The sequence below is a fragment of the Anolis carolinensis genome, chromosome 3 (assembly GCF_035594765.1).
Source record: "Anolis carolinensis isolate JA03-04 chromosome 3, rAnoCar3.1.pri, whole genome shotgun sequence".
NCBI classification, from domain to species: Eukaryota; Metazoa; Chordata; class Lepidosauria; order Squamata; family Dactyloidae; genus Anolis; species Anolis carolinensis.
The window spans coordinates 66,969,915-66,985,495 of NC_085843.1; the positions used below are offsets into that span (position 1 = coordinate 66,969,915).

Consider the following 15,581-nt stretch of genomic DNA (forward strand, 5'->3'; position numbering starts at 1 on the left):
ACTTCATTTAGCCAAGCCATTCTCTCCTGTCTTCCCTGACATTTTCTGTAAGGCAATTAAATATAAGTGGCGACTGACAGGTCAAACTGGTAGATACAGATGATTTGTTTTGGAAGATGCATTTGCAAAAATCAATATGAATCCATTTGACAAAGAGGAGCAATTTAGAGAAATATCCACTCTCTTTGTTTTGGTTCTGTCCATTTATAGAGAATACCGTGTGAAACAATAATGGAAAATGCTAGGTATGACTAAATGTCGGCAATAAATAGCTAGTCAGATGGAATCATAATTGTGTAGTTATTATCAAGCAAATATCTTTTGCTTCAGATTACTAATTTCCTCCACTTTGTACCATTCTGAAGAGACATTTACACTGAACTGTCTTCAGGTAAAATTCAGTAACAAATGCATGATGTGATAACATGGGCCTCGTAACTTAAGGTAAATGCCCTCATCTTTAGAGAAAAAGTCTTCTGGGATTTAGCAAAATAACGATTCAGGGAGACTGGTTGCTGCTTTCATACACTGCAGTAAAGTCTTTTAGATCCACAATTGAGACTCTTATAACTGTGAGATTAATGTCATCTCTTTATAGAAAAACTTTTAGCAGAAATGGAATGTTCCCAAAAGAGCATGCAAAGTCTGGACAATTCAACTCCTTAGAGTTGTATTCATTAACAACTAAAATGCAATAACAACAAATCTCCCTAGTGCAATTTCCCCCTGACCTTTTAGAGTTTCTGTTTCTAAGTTTTCCAGGTCCTTTTGGCCAAAACAGACTCACTCCCACATGAAATGAAATTAATTAGATATTCATCTGCCAGCATGACCCAACAGTAATTTTAAAGTTCATGGTTTTTTCAGTGGCCTGGTGTGAAATGACCATGCAAATATTTCAGCAAAAGCCACATGGTTGTTTCACATCACTTGAAAAGCTATCAAGTCAAGCTTAATTAATAATTTATTTTAAAACATTATTATACTGCCTTCCAGTGTTTTTTTGTTTTTGAACAACAAAAAGCAAATAGAATAAAACTAACAGTTAAAACAATAAAAACAATTAAAATCAAATAATGAAAATTTAGGGATAATTCATAATGACATCAAATGTGAAAGCTATCAGAAAAATGCTTGGTTCCAAATCTGAAGTGTGTTACACAGATAAGGATTTTAAAATGTATCTTATACTAATTTTCCATTGGCATTGAAATTTGTGCTGCATCAAATATGCCCCCCTCTGCCAAATGTCTAGTAGGTTAATGGTAGCAATGCCCACACTGACAGTTCTCATGGGTGCCATGTGATGGTAGACCCTCGAGGGACAAGATTAGAAGGGGAACATAAAACCAAAGTAAAGCTGTGCTGAACAAAAAGTATTCTCAACCAGGAAATTTGCTATATTTATTTGCAATATTTCTATCCCGCCTTTCTCTACCCTGAAGCTGTCTCAAATCACAAGAAAAGGCAAATAAGTCATTTATCTGGCACACTGGACTTACTATTGACTAACTGGTTATTTAGTAATAACATTAATAATCTGAAAAAAATTAAGGAAATGTTCAACAGGAGTAGTTTGAACTTAATGCTTACTTAGTAATTATCCATGATGCCTTAATGACAGCTTTTTAATGATTGGCTAATATATATCTACTTATTTTCCTCATGTGATTGGCTGTATGTTGTAATTTCAAGTTGTTGAGCTTTAAAAAGTTGCTATAAACAGTAAAGTGTGTTTGCTTCAGTGCCAGATTGCTCAGCTTTAGTGAGGGCATCTTGCCTAACATATCATTAAATCAAATGCTGTCCTCACTGTACTACGACAGACTCCCTTTTTTCTTTCACCTTGCTGATGCCTCTCTGCATTTGCCACCTGAGATGAATGCTTTTCACTAATGGCTGGTATGAAAGATCTCTGAGTGATATGAATAGTGATATGGATTTCAAGGGGCAAATCATCTTAAATAAATTTTGTCGAAGGCTTTCATGGCTGGAATCACATGGTTGTTGTGTGTTTTCTGGGCTGTATGGCCATGTTCCAGAAGTATTATTTCCTGATGTTTCTCCCACATCTATGGCAGGCAACCTCTGAAGATGCCTGCCATAGATGTGGGCAAAACGTCAGGAGAAAATACTTCTGGAACATGGCCATACAGCCCAGAAAACACACAACAACCACATCTTAAATAGCACAGATTGCTGCTTCACACAGCCTTGCTCAGTTTCCCATAGTGACTTGCCAAGCATCCACTTACTCACCAATAGTGATATAACTACCACTCAGAGCTGGAAGAGGAAGCCTTTACCTTTATCTATGTTGTTTCTAGGCACTGAATGTTTATTTTTGTGCTTGCTGGAATTCGCCTTGAGTCCCCTCGAGGAGATAGGGTGAAATACAAATAAAGCATTTATTATTATTATTATTATTATTATTATTATTATTATTATTATTATTAAGTCTGGTGTTTATCATGGCATAACCATGTTCACAAGGAGACTTCATAGCTGTGTCCATACATGCCATAAGAAAGGACACAGTTGACTATATAAAACAATAATATAATATATACTTGTAAATAGAAATCTGACTACATAATCCAAATATTTCACATCTGATAGAAATTCCTACCTTTGATAGGAAATCACATTTGCCTTATTTTTGTTACTCTTCATCAAATTGTTGAAATTATTCTTAAAAGATTATGTTTCCTTCAATATTTGCAATTGCATTTTCAAACAGTACAGTAGAGTCTCATTTATCCAAGCTAAACGGGCTGGCAGAAGCTTGGATAAGCGAATATCTTAGATAATAAGGAGAGATTAAGGAAAAACCTATTAAACATCAAATTAGGTTATGATTTTAAAAATTTAGCACCAAAACATCATGTTTTACAACAAATTTGACAGAAAAGATAGTTCAATACACAGTAATGTTATGTTGTAATTACTGTATTTACGAATTTAGCACCAAAATATCACAATATATTGAAAACATTGACCACAAAAATGGTTTGGATAATCCAGAAACTTGGATAAGCGAGGCTTGGATTAGTGAGACTCTACTGTATATGCAAATCTGCCTCCTTTCACATTATATTCTGCAGAAATATAATGATATAGGGAATGGTTTAAATGAATTACAGATCCCCTTATAGGACTGTAAAGTATAAATCAATTCAAAGTAAATGCATAAATCAAATATATAAGACCATAAATATGTATGTGTGTAGGAGTAGATCCCTTTCCCTTGAATCAAATAAACATGGGAATCTCACAGTACCTGTTAATTTCAACTTATGTATGTGTAATTTTTGTGTGACTTCTATTCCTTATTTTTATCTCTTTCTCTATGGTACTATTTTAAGTCATAAGGTCCTGTGTTTTCTTCTCTGTAAAGTATTCCTTTGTGAAAATCGGTGTTTATTTTTCTCCTTTTTGTTAACTGGTACACTGGTCAGAAATATGTTTTCCTTAGAATAGATTGGCATCTGATGGTTTAACGTTGTAGCTGAAGCTTAGTGTGGCCAACTTAACTTTTCGCATGGTTATGGTCGCCATGTTTCAGGGCCATTTATATTTTACTGCAAAATAGAGAGCTGTTGCAGGTGGCAGAAACAAATTTCCTCTCTTGGGTATCAATCTCCCTGGACAGTCATATTTTTGAACCTCTGTCCTTAAACCCCCGTGACATTTCCAAAGTTCAATTTGCTGGCCTTTTTGAGTTAGCACTGCCATGGCCCATGAGCGTGCAATGGCTGGTTGGCTGTTTTCACCATTTCTGATGTAGTTCTAGATTGGAAGACAGAAAGGGAAGGGCCTTGCAGATCACTGGATTGGAAGGAAAATGTTTAAAAATGTGACCCTGTTCTGTAAAAATGACTGTTTGCAAAGGGAGATAGTACATGATGAGAACTGTTGTAACTACATGTGATTTGTTGTTCCAAAAATTTTTAGGGGCTGCTTCAGACTTCAGAAATATAATAGTTTGGACCAAAATTCCTAGAATACCTCAGTGCCTATGCTGGTTAGGGGATTCCGGAAACTGTAGCCCAGAAAGTGGAGTATATGTTTGTATTAGCACTGCCATGATTCATGGACATGCAATGCATGGCTGGCTTTTTTCACCAATTTTGTTGCAAGGTTTTGGATGGGAGAATGGATAGGGAAAAGGCCTTGCAGATCACTGGATTGGAAGAAAGAGGTTTCGAATCCAACTACATTTTCTGCCCAGTGACCTGGGACTGTTGTGTTGAAGGTGGGAGTAGAAGCATTCTTTGTCTGGAAAAGAAAAACCAAAGGCCTGATTGAGTGAATTTGCCCATTGCAATTCCATCCAAATGCAGATGTTGTCAGAGAAAGGGAGGAGGTTAGAGTTATAATTCATCTGGGCTCCAGTTAGCCGCTCACTGACCCTGTTCAAAGTAATTACTTATCTGAAAAAAATATCCTGAAGGGATCTGTTCAGCAGGCAGTGGCAGAAGTCTCTCCCATTCCTGCTGTAAAACTGCTTGTACAGAACAATCTCTACTAATGAGATACTTATGGCTAAAAGGTGAATGATGAGGTCTGTTTCCTTCAGCTTGTTAGGAGAGACCAATGACCATTAGTCAACACTCACCATATATGTCTTGCCATTGTCTTCCAACACTCAAAGTTCAGTCTGTGAGGGTCCTCAGAGATAGTGTGTGTGTATGTGTGTATGTATATATGTGTGTATTTTTCAAGAACCGCAAGTCTGCTATTATGACCAGGATGCTGGACCAACGAGGGCCAGGCACCTTGGAATAACTAGCCTCTCTGGTTTTGTTCCTGCTTTAAGGTGCCATCTCCTTTAGGTATATGGGACAAATAAGAAAATGTTTGGCTTCAAAGACTTAAGACCCTAGCACCATGTTGCCTTAACCTAGAGAACAATACCATCATCTGCTGAAGAACATTGAAAACAGACTATTCTGAATTGCTTCCTTGTATGCAGCTGTTTCACTTTTTGCAAATGAAAAAGGTGGAAGCAGAAGCATTTTGCTTGCTTTATTTACGAGGGCTATCCAGAAAGTACATGACGTTTTGGAATTTTTAAAAAAAACAAAGTATAGGATAAACCACTTACGATATGCAGTTGAAAGCCACACTGAAATAGTACATTTCAACATAGTTCTCATTCAGATTTAGGCACTTATCACAGTGAGGAATGACTTTGGAAGTTTCATAGCCTCAACACTTTCCCGCCGCTGCGACCAGCGTTATTGCAATGCTAAAACTCAGCCAGGTTGAACAATGTCAGTGGAAAAGAGTGACTTGGTGGCTCCTCAGCACTGGGAACTATAGCCTGTTTGTGGAAGCCGGAGGCTGTCTGTGTGAGCGGACACCCGTTCAACATACACACATATGGATTTTCACTTTTATTATGGATATAGATAGATATAGATATAGATATAGATGGTGCAATATAGTATTTTTTCCATATAATTTTTATTAAAGTTTTTTAAAAAAATTACATCTTGTGTATCCTAAAGGGAAGTGTGGGGGGGGGGGGGGGGAATGGAAAGATTAGGTTAATCAGGGTAAGGACGAATAAGGAATGGGGTGTGTGGATGGTCGTAAAGGTTAAATACATTTTAGGGGATTATTTAGCTAAGGGAATTCATAGGTAAGGGATAGATTTATAAAGGAGGGGTTTAGGAAAGTCAGAGGGCAAAATCAAGGGGAAGTCTGAATTAGACTCCCAGGAAGGTAACCTAACCCCGGGGGGGGGGGGGGTAGACTTCCAATCTTCTTTCCTCTGTACTGTATTTTGTCTTATCCTTTCAGTTCTTCCGTTAGGTAATCTTCAAAGTCGGACCAGTCTGTTTCTTTCATCACCTTTCAATTACTTCTTTTTAGCAAATAGGTTAATTTGTCCATATTTTTAATATCCATTAATTTCCCCAACCACATTGCTTTTGTGGGGCATACAGGGCTCTTCCAATTTTTAGCTATCACTATTCTTGCTGCTGTCATAGCATATGTATACATTTTTATCTTATTCTCTTTTCCCTTTGGAGACTCTATTCTATCATGATTTTGCATGTCGTAAAGTCCTAATAGGTAATATTCTGGTTTACAATCAAAGTCAATTTTGAGGATTTTTTTTGCATTCCGTGTGAATTACTTTCCAACAGTTTTTAATTTCTTTGCAATTCCACCATACATGGAAATGTGATCCTATCTGTTCTTTACATCACCAGCATTTTTTATCTCTGGGTTGTTGTATGTCTTTCGGGCTGTGTGGCCATGTTCCAGAAGCATTCTCTCCTGACGTTTCGCCCACATCTATGGCAGGCATCCTCAGAGGTTGTGAGGTAGCTCACAACCTCACAACCTCTGAGGATGCCTGCCATAGATGTGGGCGAAACGTCAGGAGAGAATGATTCTGGAACATGGCCACACAGCCCGAAAGACATACAACAACCCTGTGATCCCGGCCATGAAAGCCTTCGACAACACATTTTTTATCTCTGTTTTTGTACATTAATCCAAGTTTTTTGGTGTTAAATACCACCTATGAATTGTTTTTAACCAATTTTCATTTAATTCTATAGAATAACAATATTTCATCTTTCTGTTCCAAATATTTTCCCATTCATCAATAGTTATAATTCTGCCCACATTTCTGGACCATTTTAGCATTGAATCCTTTATAATTTCTGGTTCGGCCTTCCATTCTAATAACTTATTATATAGAATTGTTATAGCACAATATAGTATTCATGCAGTATAAAACATTCAGTAGGAACTTTAAATGTGTCTTCAGATATAAAGAACAATGGAATGTTGTTTACATTTTCTTTTTATGTTTAGCTCTGGGAAGACCAAGTAAAGAGTTTGGTGTAGTTCTTTCACCATTGGATTCAGACTTTGCAGACTAGGGTTCAAATTCCTGTCTAGACATGGAAATCCACAGGTTGGCCTTGAGTAAGACACGGTTTCTGAACCTCAGGAGAAGGAAATGGCAAACTTCTGAACAATTTTTGCCAAATTTCTGTGATCTCTTGCTTGAGGATTCCCATAAGTCATAAAAATATAAATTTACATAGCATTAAGACCTAGGAGAATATACCTTCTAAACTACTGCATGCTATTTGATATAATTATTCTTGAATGCTATATTGCACCAGTACACTGAAAATACCATTGATAATTACTCATTCTTGATACATTCAATTCTGTCACTTTTACTCTGAAGTGACTTTTTTGATCTGCCTGCAGCTAGTATTTTAAAAAAGTGAAAAGCCTACAAGCAGTAATTTCCAAATTTATTGGTGACGGATACCTCTAGATTTATAGCTTCTAGTGGTACAAGTAAAATAATATTATGTAGCCATCCATTTTTTTCTCCTTAGTACATTTTTTTAATTTTATGGAACAAGAAAGAGTAAAAGAAAAAGTGGAAAACATTAAACAGTTACAAGTGAAAGATGATAGCATCTAGGTCTTCAGGGCAGTTACGAGATAACATATTTATTGGGAAACATTCATCATGACATGTTTAAAATATGTTGATTTTGTTAAAAACCTTGTTAGATTTAGTCATGCATACAACAGATCCAGTAGAATCAATAGGACAATTTTGTCCTGAAAAAGTCCAAATATTTCAGTTGCGCCTTCTATTTAAATTTTGATTGCATTATAATGTTGCTTTTTTAGGAAGCATTTCTTGCAATCATAGGACAAATCTACATTAACTCAGAATCTGGAGTGGGTTGAGCATGTTTTCATCTGCTGCGAAGGCAGTAGGAAGTCCAGTAGTACTAAACACTGGTCCTACCTGTCTGCTGTCATGTTAGTGATGTCAGCCAGGGCAACAGGGTTTTGCAGAAGGGGAGAGGCAGAGGAGGAATCCCCCTCCTCTTCCTTTCCATTCCTAACACACCCAGTCACCCTGGCCAATGTAACACTTCACGTAATGACAGACAGGTAGGACCCATGTTTAGCACCACTGGACTTCCTACTGCATCCGCACCAGCTGAGGACATAATCAACCCACCCCAGCTTACCTGTCTGAATGTTTCTTCTTTTATGATCCACCTCGGAGGTTAGGATCTTCTGGAGATGCCCTGCTCTCGGTCCCACCTACGTTGCAGGTGCGGTTGGTGGAAATGAGAGGCAGGGCCTTCTCAGTGGTGGCCCCTCATGTGTGGAACTCCCTCCCCAGAGAAATTAGATCAGCTCCCTCCCTTCTGACTTTAAGGAAGAAAGTAAAAATAAGGTTGTGGGACCAAGCTTTTGGACAGTGATTTTTAGTGCAATAATTGAATACAATACAGTGAAATGACGAATGGAATGGCCTTGGAGTATGATTTTGGACTGTGTGGTTTTAATACTTGGATGAATGTTCATATGTTTTTAACTCTTTGGTTTTAATATATTTTTATTTTATTTTATTGTGTGCATGTTATGCGGCACCAACTTGTTGCCTACTTGTAAGGCTGCTATGAGTCCCCTTCAAAGTGAGAAGGGCAGGGTATAAATGTAATAAATACATACATACATACATACATACATACATACATACATACATAAATTCATAAGGCAGAAACTGCTGCAATACAGAATGCCAATGGGAAACTACCATCCATATCCCAACACTTCCTGAGCCAGGGAAACATGGGATGGTAGTAGGGGCATTTTGGAACCTGCACAACTGTTCCCAAAGGCCCAAAGTTGGGGAATAGTGTGCATTCTATGGCATAATTTGGACTTTCCACCAACTTCGGCTAACATAGGGCAAGGCCGTGTTAAAGTGGCCTTTCCCTGCATTGTAAATGGGCCAAAGTTGTCGTTATTGACTATCAAGTTGTCTTTGACTTAAGGTAATCCTATGAACAAGAGAAATTCAAGTGTGACTAATGTGCCCCATTTGCCGGATTTTGTAAGTGAGTTCTGCTCAAACACCATTAAGTACATCAGTATGATTTACACATATCTATATTCGTAAGTACATGAAAGTTGTGTGCCCTGCAAATAGAGGTTAGGGAGGCACATACCACTCACATAGTGATCTAAAGTTTGGAAATGACACTCCAATAGATGTAGTGTACAAAGAAATGGAAATTGTTTTATATAATTTTTCTGTGGTTAATTTCATGATAGCAGATTTGGCAAATTCTGATGGCAAATCATGTATATGTTATATAATTTTTGTCCAAATAACTGAATCCCTTCCAAACCTTTTTGAAAAATAAATCTTCATGTCAAATGTTTTTCTCATAATATATGCCATAAATTAAAAGTTAAGTAATCTCTATGTGAAGAAGGCTGAATATATGACATTGCCAGAGTCAAGGCTTAATTGAATGCTTTCTGTGTCCTAGTAATTTGATAATAAATCTTCCGGCTTTTAGCAGTACCAGCTAATATCAATGGAAAAATCATTTACCTTTCAATAATGAGAGGTCAGCTCTACTTCATCTGCTCTAAGATGTAAAAAGTCCAATAATGTGTCTGTATGTGCATATGTGTGCTGTTAGTATGTTTCCTTTGTCTATAATGCTTTAGTGAATCAATTGTTCAATGTCAGTGGATATATTTTGAAACCACCTTGAAGTTCCAGTGGAACAGAGCTTGAAAGTAAGATGTTATCACTCCAAATAGCACATATTATGCATTACTTTTACAGATAACAATGGCACAATAATGTTATTTCTGCAGAATAATGTTATGACTTGTAGTATTATTACTTCTTCAGTGTGCTAGATAGCATATACCTCTTACTTCTAAAACATTGTTTTGACTTTGGGCTACTTGTCTTTTTATGCTTATTTTTGTAACAATAATATTTTTTTAAAATAATTGATGTCAGTAATATGATATTCTCAAAGTAACATGCAACTTTTACAAAAAATGGCATTCCAGACTGCACTGGACAATATTTATTTAATTCAATTCAACTTCATAAGTACATCGGCTAAACAAATAATCAAAACTTAAACCCTTAATGCCAATTTTAAATATGGTAGACTCTCAGTTAACTGGAACTCAAGTACTTGGAACTCTCAAGCAACCAGCAAAAAACTATAAATACTTTAAATAAAAATTGTAATAAATATTTTACATAAATATTACATTAAATTAAGTTTGCCTTTGTTTGCTTTAAATTACTGTGCTTCGATATTAATATCAAGTCCATGCAGAATTTATGGTATGGTATAGTATAGTATAGTATGATATAGTATACTATACTATTAGAAATTACATTTATCCAGCATCTACCAATCCTCACAGGGGGTGGTTAACTTAGAGTATACTGTATAAACTATTTCATATGGTAGAAACAGGCCTATGTTCATTTCATTTCATTTCATTTCATTTTTACTCATTTTATGCTTTTAATGAGTTTTTATGGTTAATATAATGTATTGTTTTGTACAATGTCGATTTTACTATGTTTTTTATTGTACATATGTTTTAATTGCTGTACTTGTTTATTGTTTTCGGGTCTCTGTCCCGTGTTAACCGCCCCGAGTCCCTGCGGGGAGATGGTGGCGAGATAGAAAAATAAAGTTACTTACTTACTTACTATGTTGAATTTCTTATTGTATATACAGGCAAATATTTCAGATCATAAAAGATCAGAAACTGTACGCAAGATGATCTATGCATGGACAGTGGAGGAGGGTCTAGACTACAGGAAGCAGAGAACTATTTCACACAAGGTATGTGAAGTTGGCTTCTGCCCCCTTTGCATTTGGATCATGTTTAATTTTCAATCTCCTGAAGTGCCTTCCTACCTAAGAAATGGCAGCATAAGGTGGGAATCAACAGGCAACTCTCCTCTCCTACCAAATAAATCAATTAATGCAGTGGCACCTTGGAGTCTAATATACTATATGGCAGTGGTGGTGGCTGCCTTCCATGTTAGATGGGCAGTGAACTTGGGGTTTAAGCCAACATTAAAAGTGCTGTCCAAGATACTATCCCCATCTCCAATGTGGAATCAACATATTGAGTAGTACCTTGAAAGATTAATTGAAAACCCAGCACAACTTTACCACTCCACTGACAAAAGGCCCACTTGCTGCTACTAAATCATGGATAACAACACATTAAAAGTAAGCACTTTAAAAGATTGAATAGCAGAAACAGAAATGCTAGCATTTGAGCAGAAAAGCAGGAGGAGCAGGTCCAGGATTTTTTTTGTGTGTGTCAGGAGCGACTTGAGAACTGCAAGTCGCTTCTGGTGTGAGAGAATTGGCCGTCTGCAAGGATGTTGCCCAGGGGATGCCTGGATGTTTTGATGTTTTTACCATCCTTGTGAGAGGCTTCTCTCATGTCCCTGCATGGAGCTGGAGCTGATAGAGGGAGCTCATCCACTCTCTCACTGGGTTGGATTCGAACTGGGAACTTTCAGCCAACCTTCAAATCAGCAGTCTGTCAGCACAAGGTTTTAACCCATTGCACCACCGGGGGCTAAACTTATTTCACCAACTTATTTCACCAACTTATTTCACCAACTTCATCAGATAGAAGGAAGAGGCATTGTATCACAGAGCTGGTTTCAGGGAATAGCACTGAGGGATACTTCTTCAGCCCCGTGGCCTTTGAGCTGTGGTCTGCTGCAGGATTGTGTCTTGTTTGCCATGATGTTTAATATTGTTTGTTACAGACCAGTTCAGGTCTGAAGTTTTGAGTAATGGTTTGATAAGAAAGTATAATATCTTACACAACCCGACCTACAAGTCAGCAGTCTTGCCAGAACAAGGACTGTCACAAGGTCCAGGATGAATAACAATTTTTCTATATCTGCAAAACTGTGACACTTTTATTGGGCCAACTAAAATTTGCACAATAAACCATGCAAGCTTTTGGAGTTTCATTGGTTTCTTTAACAGGCAAAGATGTTACAAAATCTTATAGGAAACAAAAAACGAGGATGTTAAAATCACAGGCTCACATCTTGTCTCAGGTGTCTCTGTTTTCAGTTGAGGCAATCTGGAGAGATCTCAAAAGCTTGCATGATGTATTTTGTGTATTTTGGTTGGCTCACTAAACATATCACTTTTGTGTAGATTTTATTTTCTGTTGTATTTTGCTGCATGGCAAAAATGCTACCCCTGAAAATTTTCCTTAATGAAAAAGACATGCCTTCTCTGCACAATAAGACATTTGATATCTCTCCCCACTCCCCTGAAAGATAGCAAATATATTTTTTGCAATGGTAGTTAAGACACCATGTTTCTTTTACAAGCAAAACGTGTGGATGTTTCACCATCTTAAATAAACAACTTCTCTGGGTCAGAATTCTTCTCTTTTCGTGGAAATTGTATCTTATTTCAAAATACCAGACTAGCCACTGTCTGACACTTATAGTCCCAGAGCTAATTAATAATAATAACAAATCATTACGTATTTACAGGAATGAACAAGTCATGATTCATATTTTCCCAATTCTCAAAAATTAGAATAAGTGCACTATTAATTAAGAATGCATTTATTTGGGTTTAAACATTGCAATAAAAAGGGAAATTACTGCTAATTACTGTCAAGAAAATTACTGCAAATATGTAGAATATTGGGATTAGTTAATCTGTGTTTCCTCTTCAGATACAGAGGCACCATTTCTTTTTAGAATGTCAAAGAAATGAAATCATTAGTAATATATGTGTAAAATTATGTATTCAGTTTACTTATTACTATGATTTCTCCAAACTGCAGGCTTATATTATTCTTTGTTTCAGAGCCTGAAATATGGCATGTAATACATAAGAGCCAGTTGGCCCCCTGAACAATTTCTCTTGTTTGCTTGGAGAAGATGCAAGTGGGAGTTTATGGCTGAAACAGGGGATTCTTTTATGAGAAAAACTATATGGCTACCTTCCCCCTCATATCCCTGTCTGGCTCCTCATGGGATCTACAAATTGTACACTGATTGTGACAGGAGAAAGAGAGAGGAAATATTTGTTTCGGGAGAAGCTACATGGTTTCCCTGAACATCTGGCTGATAATCACTAAGTTTTTGAAATTCCCTATTCTGCACTTTTGAGAGGGTTCTCTTTTAAGAGGAGTTTGGTACAACAATTCATGAAGTTACTATAGGATCTGCTCAGTCAAATCCTTCATTTAACTCCTTCCTTCATTTCTCTCATTGATTCTGGTCAATGTGAAGTAACAGTACAACAGTAAAGGCCAAAAGTGCATAGTTAAGAAAATAAAATCAAAACAGCTATCTCGCTCTGGCATTTCCTCCCTCATCCTGAAACCCCCTGAAGCTAAAGTAAGAAAGACAAGAGCCAGTGTCAACAGGTGCCTTTGTTCCTGGAAAAAGGGTGGAAATGGCCAAGAAACACATGGCAACTCCCAGCAGTCTTTTATGGTTGGGAGCTGCCTCTTCAGAGGATCATGTGCAATTTATGGCCTTTGGGATTAGCTGAAAAAGTGGGCAAGCAAGGGGACATCCTTGACCTATTTGGGGGCCAACCCTGATAAGTTCCAGACTTTTATTATCCAATAACTGTGTTTGTTGGTGATTATTGTGATTATCAAGTAGGAGGCTGCTGACATCCACAACTACTGGGAACAACTACCACCACACAACTATGAAAAGCTTACAGAACATTGTGAAAATGGCTTGATTCTCACAATCAGTGTTCTGTCAGTATATTGTGTGTTTCTAGTGGCCAAGGACAGAGCAGCTGAAAACAACACTTAGTGCATGGTGACCATCATGTGTAATCAGGAACAAATTTAATGCAAATCTAATAAAAAAGGCCTTATTCACCTTTGGATTCAGTTCTAAAAAATTCTCTGGGTATATCTACAGTGACTACTTAGTGCAAAGGGTCAGCAAAGCAGCTCCATGGCAATGAAACAACACATGGAGCTTATCCAGGTAAACAGGAGCCAAAGCTGCTTAGTGCAGCCTTCAACTACAGTAGCCAAGTTACTGCTTTTGGCCAATGTAAACAGTTGAGCTGGGTCTGAGATGGAACCAGTGACAACTGTTTACACAACCGTCATATGTTCCATAGGCTTGGGGTGGCAGTCACTGTCTTTTCTTGTTCTCCTTGTTGCACTACAAGATTAGGATTCACCTCTGTACTTAACACACACTCCAGTCCAGGGTAAAATAGCAAAGCAGTTTATTGAAGAATATATATAAAAAGCAATTCGGCAAAATAGTATTTACAAAAAAACAAAGTCCAAAGATCAGAAATAATCCTCAGAATTCAAGGTACATGATTAGCATCAAAAACCAGGAATACAAAAGTAGAATCGATCCAAAACTTGTGGTTTAGGAACAGTCTTAGAAACTTGAAAGATGAACAGATTTGTAATAGACGTAGACCTCATTTTAGATGGAAATGTTAATTTCACTGGACATCAAAATTTAATAAAAATAAAAACACATTCTTTTGTGTTTAGAAGAGGCAACAGGAAATCAAGCCTGTTTTCAGTTCTAGCTTTTGCCTTTGTTGGCAACACTGATTCAGTCACAGCAATATAATTTTGTTTACTATAAGAAAACAGACCCAATCTTTCCTAATTATTTACATGCGATAGATATGTTGCTTCTCTGAGCAAAAGTAATTCAAAAGCTGTCTTAATAGGAATGTCAGCTGCAAATGGATCAAAGCTTTGACTATAAATCCTAATACCTATGGTTAAGATTGACTTATGTTGTCCAATTGTCAAAACAAAATGCTGAACAAACACTTGTGTCTAGGATAGTTATATTTATTGTTGAAACTAGATGGTCGATATTAGCCTGCACATTAACTAATAGCGCCAACAATGTCACTGACCATACAATATCATAGTTAATAGCAATCATAGTGTCTTGCTACGCAATAATTGGTTTCCATAAAATCAATAGACTCCATTTCTGACGCAGATAGAAAAGAGGAAAAACAACAACATGCGCTCAACATGCATTTAGAAAGGGCTGAGTATTCAGGTAATCCAAAAATAACGGGGGGGGGGGGGGGAACAAGATTGATAGTTGATCCAATTCTGTGTGCATGTGTGCATGTGTCTAAATGTGGACTAGATGTTACAGATTGACACTAAAAGGAAGGTTCTGGTGTAAAATTGCTGAATTAAAATTATCAAGAATTTTCATTCTATCATATGAAGCTTAAAAAGAGAAGTGCCAGGATCAATGGGATCTAGCTCATGAAAACTTATGCTATAGAAATGTTTATTTACAAGCAAGAACAGGCAGAAAAATAAGAAGGATATAGTGCAAATGTATCTAGTCGCTTCTCTTTGACTAGAATATTTTCCATAGGCAGACAAGATGCAGAGAAACAAAGATCTGGACTGATGCTACTCTGAAGTGAGGACACTGCCATCTCACAGGGAAAAGCTGAAAATTGTGATTTGGCATGGATTCAAATAGTCATATTTTATGACTATTTTATGATTGTTTTAACTGTTTTAATCATTTTAGTTTATTGTATATCCATGTAACGGCATCAATTGCCACTTGTAAGCCGCCCTGAGTCCCCTCGAGTGAGAAGGGCGGGGTATAAATAATTGAAATAATAAATAAATAAATAAATAAATTCATAATACACAGACTTTACAATGGCAGTTGAACGAGTTGT

At 36.9% G+C, this 15,581-nt stretch overlaps 1 protein-coding gene across 3 annotated transcripts in view; it reads left to right on the plus strand.

Moving 5' to 3' along the window:
- The window catches only part of chodl (chondrolectin), a 161,664-nt gene that overhangs the window by 60,038 nt on the left and 86,045 nt on the right, over positions 1-15,581 (plus strand). For all 3 annotated transcript variants that reach the window (XM_008107641.3, XM_062975018.1, XM_008107642.3), the window contains one exon: positions 10,584-10,691. In XM_008107641.3, the coding sequence (XP_008105848.1) occupies positions 10,637-10,691 (55 nt within the window). In that variant the 5' untranslated portion in view covers positions 10,584-10,636. The remainder of the gene's footprint in view (positions 1-10,583; positions 10,692-15,581) is intronic.